General features: G+C 35.2%; 1 protein-coding gene across 1 annotated transcript; it reads left to right on the plus strand.

The window, feature by feature from the left end:
- Window positions 1-2,231: 2,231 nt before the first annotated feature.
- On the plus strand, window positions 2,232-2,579 carry SARC_13867 (hypothetical protein; the record flags this gene model as incomplete). Its single annotated transcript, XM_014292006.1, has 1 exon — window positions 2,232-2,579. One exon carries the CDS (start codon window positions 2,232-2,234, stop codon window positions 2,577-2,579), a length of 348 nt encoding a protein of 115 aa, XP_014147481.1.
- Window positions 2,580-2,972: the final 393 nt, after the last annotated feature.

Raw genomic sequence — 2,972 nt, forward strand, 5'->3', positions numbered from 1 at the left:
ATGTATATGTATATGTATATGTATATGTATATATATATATATATATATTACATATTCACGACATTGTAATTCACCACTGCACATTCTCTGGCTATGTTTCGGTACAAAACACAAAATACATGTCGAAATTTCAGGGAAAAGAAACACATTGCATTGGTTAGTGAGTTTATATGCGATACCTGAAGTTACAAAAAAGTGGGCGACTCCATGATTGTCGTTGTCGGAAGGTTGCTGTCGCTGGTCGTGCACTGGTCAAAAGTCGAGTTAAATGTAAGCCAAACGGTTTGGATGCAGCTAGTGTGCTGAGTCTTTCTGGTACATGCTTCAGAAATACAAAGTTCGGCATGGCACTATTGATTGTGATACCTTTGTATCTAATTTCTGAAACGACAATACATCATATTTGTGTGATAATAAAGAAAATCTGAGTCTTGAGTTGTGAATGACTTCAGAGTTCAGACTGGTCACGTGTGACTTGTCAATTCTCAGTTGTTGTTGTGAGTTGAGAGCTGAGAATTGTGAGAGTTGAGATTCTTTGACAGCCAGAGAGGTTGTAACTTGTATGTATGTAGTCAATGTAATTTGTTTTTACATACACATGTTACACTTACTATTTTTTAAATTTTATTTCAAACAAAAATATTAAAGCATCGCCATCTTGAGTTCTTGACTTCTATTTATATACTTCTTCTCTATTTACTCGTCTGCACATACTCTCTCTTCTTATTTTTGTTGAAATATGAAAACACTCTCTCTATGTCGTAAGTACTATTTTAAATTTATTTATGTAAATCATACTACCGTACTAAATAAATATTGTATTTACATCCACTTCCATAGGCTATTGCACTCTCTCTCAGTCTCTCTACTCTACTTCTCTAAAAAAATACACAACTGACATCCAGCCAGTCAACCAGAGTCAACCAGTTTCCAGACAACCAGTCAACAACAGGCAGTCAACCAGGGGCCCAGGGCACAGGCGCACGACGTCACTGACTCTGAGTCTGAGACTCTGACTCTGAGTCTGAGACTCTGACTCTGAGTCTGAGACTCGGAGGACGAGTCTGAGACTCTCACTGCGTCACAGCGTCAGCGAACTGAACAGTGAACATTGAGGTGATTTCTAGAAGAAGAAAAAATGCATCGTATTTGTTGTCCTTATTGTAGTACTCTTGTCCTGTTGTCCATAGTGAAGAAGAAAAAGAGTATATTTGCGCTGTAAAGAAGAGAGGGTCCAGATATAATGGACCGAGTCCGGACTCTGAGCCCCTGGGGTACAGTGCGAACTCTTGTTGAAAACTTTGTAGGAAATAGCCCTAGAATCAGTTCGACGTTGTAGAGATTAGGACATACAGCCCTCTTCTAATCCAATATAGAAGGTGCGTTTAGAATGGAGAGGTTAACTATATGACTAAGGAGTAAACAAATCGGGTCATTGACTCATTGTTTTGTTGAGGTGACTTCGTCGAGGCTATTTGCTCTCTCTCTTCTGGAAGTAGATTGGTGCTTAGTCGTCGAGGCTATTTGCTCTCTCGCTTCTGAAGTAGATTGGTGCGTAGGATAGCAACTAAAGATAAATATACATATCTATGGTCATGTATTGAACATAATTTTAACTTCACCCAAGTTGTCATTTTATGCTACTTCACGTAGATGATATGTGGTCGCCTGGAATTAACATTCTTGGTCAGATATATAAAAATCTACAACCATTTTTGGATATGATAGATGATTTTGTATAAGAGGTCTTGATTCTTGTCTATACTCTGTATGCACTTTAAAAAAAAGAAAGAACAAACACTTTGTCATTGCATATAAATAAATGTATTTGATAAATATATTTGTTTGGTTGTTTCCAAATTTACAAATTTCTTTTCAAAAATGGAAGAGATGGGTAGTAGGCAACTGGGCACAACTTCACAGGCATCAAGAAACAAGAAGAGTGATAGTATCCGGCGTCCGGCGACGCGAGGAGACTTCGTTATTCAGATTTTGAGACAATATGTGCACTGGTGCAGTCACTGCAGACTATGGAGAGATATTATAATAAAATATCTATATTTTATTATATATATATATATATATATATATATATATATATATACATATATATATATATATATACATAATATATATATCGATAAATAGATATACAGATATATAAATATATAAATATATATATTGTTGACAAATGCTTGTCACTCGCGCATTGAAGACGCAAGATATTTTAAATGGCATATACAATAGCACTGATATGTACTTTGTGCACGGCCGCCGCTACGGCGCAAGACACAACTGTAGAAAGCAATGAGTTTGCGACATTGGGTCACAGAGGACCGTACGCCGACATGGGAGTTAAAGGGGCATTTGCATATATGAGTTACAAGGGTGGAGCATACGATAGTGATGGTTTCGACGAGATAGGATATAATGCGTTCGGGTTTGACAGATTTATGGTCGACAAGCAAGGAAGACATGCAAGCGATCCTTTATCAGGATTAGATCAGCCAGAATTCCAATTTTTGGATCCTGAAGATGTTACAGGTATGGATGTACAGGAAGATGCCAGTGCAAGGTAATTCATTAACCGGCTACAAAGGCAATGTAGCTGTTGACTCGGTCGACTAAAGTAAACTCATGAGCACACACACACACATATATATATATATATATATACATATATATATATATATATGATTTTAATGAAGTGTATTTTTATGTATATACATATGAAGTGTAATTGTGTATACATAAATAAGTGTATAAGAATATATAGAGAGTAAAAGTATGTACATCTATGTGTACATATATTTATATTTATATACAGATACACATATAAGTACATGAACACTTATTTACATACTTAAATAAATTTGTGCTTATATATACATTACCTATAATAATTAAATTAAAACCCTATATATATACATATATATATATATATATATATATATAGTTAAGGTTTAACGTTA

Source organism: Sphaeroforma arctica (assembly GCF_001186125.1).
Source record: "Sphaeroforma arctica JP610 unplaced genomic scaffold supercont1.3839, whole genome shotgun sequence".
Lineage (NCBI taxonomy): Eukaryota > Ichthyosporea > Ichthyophonida > Sphaeroforma > Sphaeroforma arctica.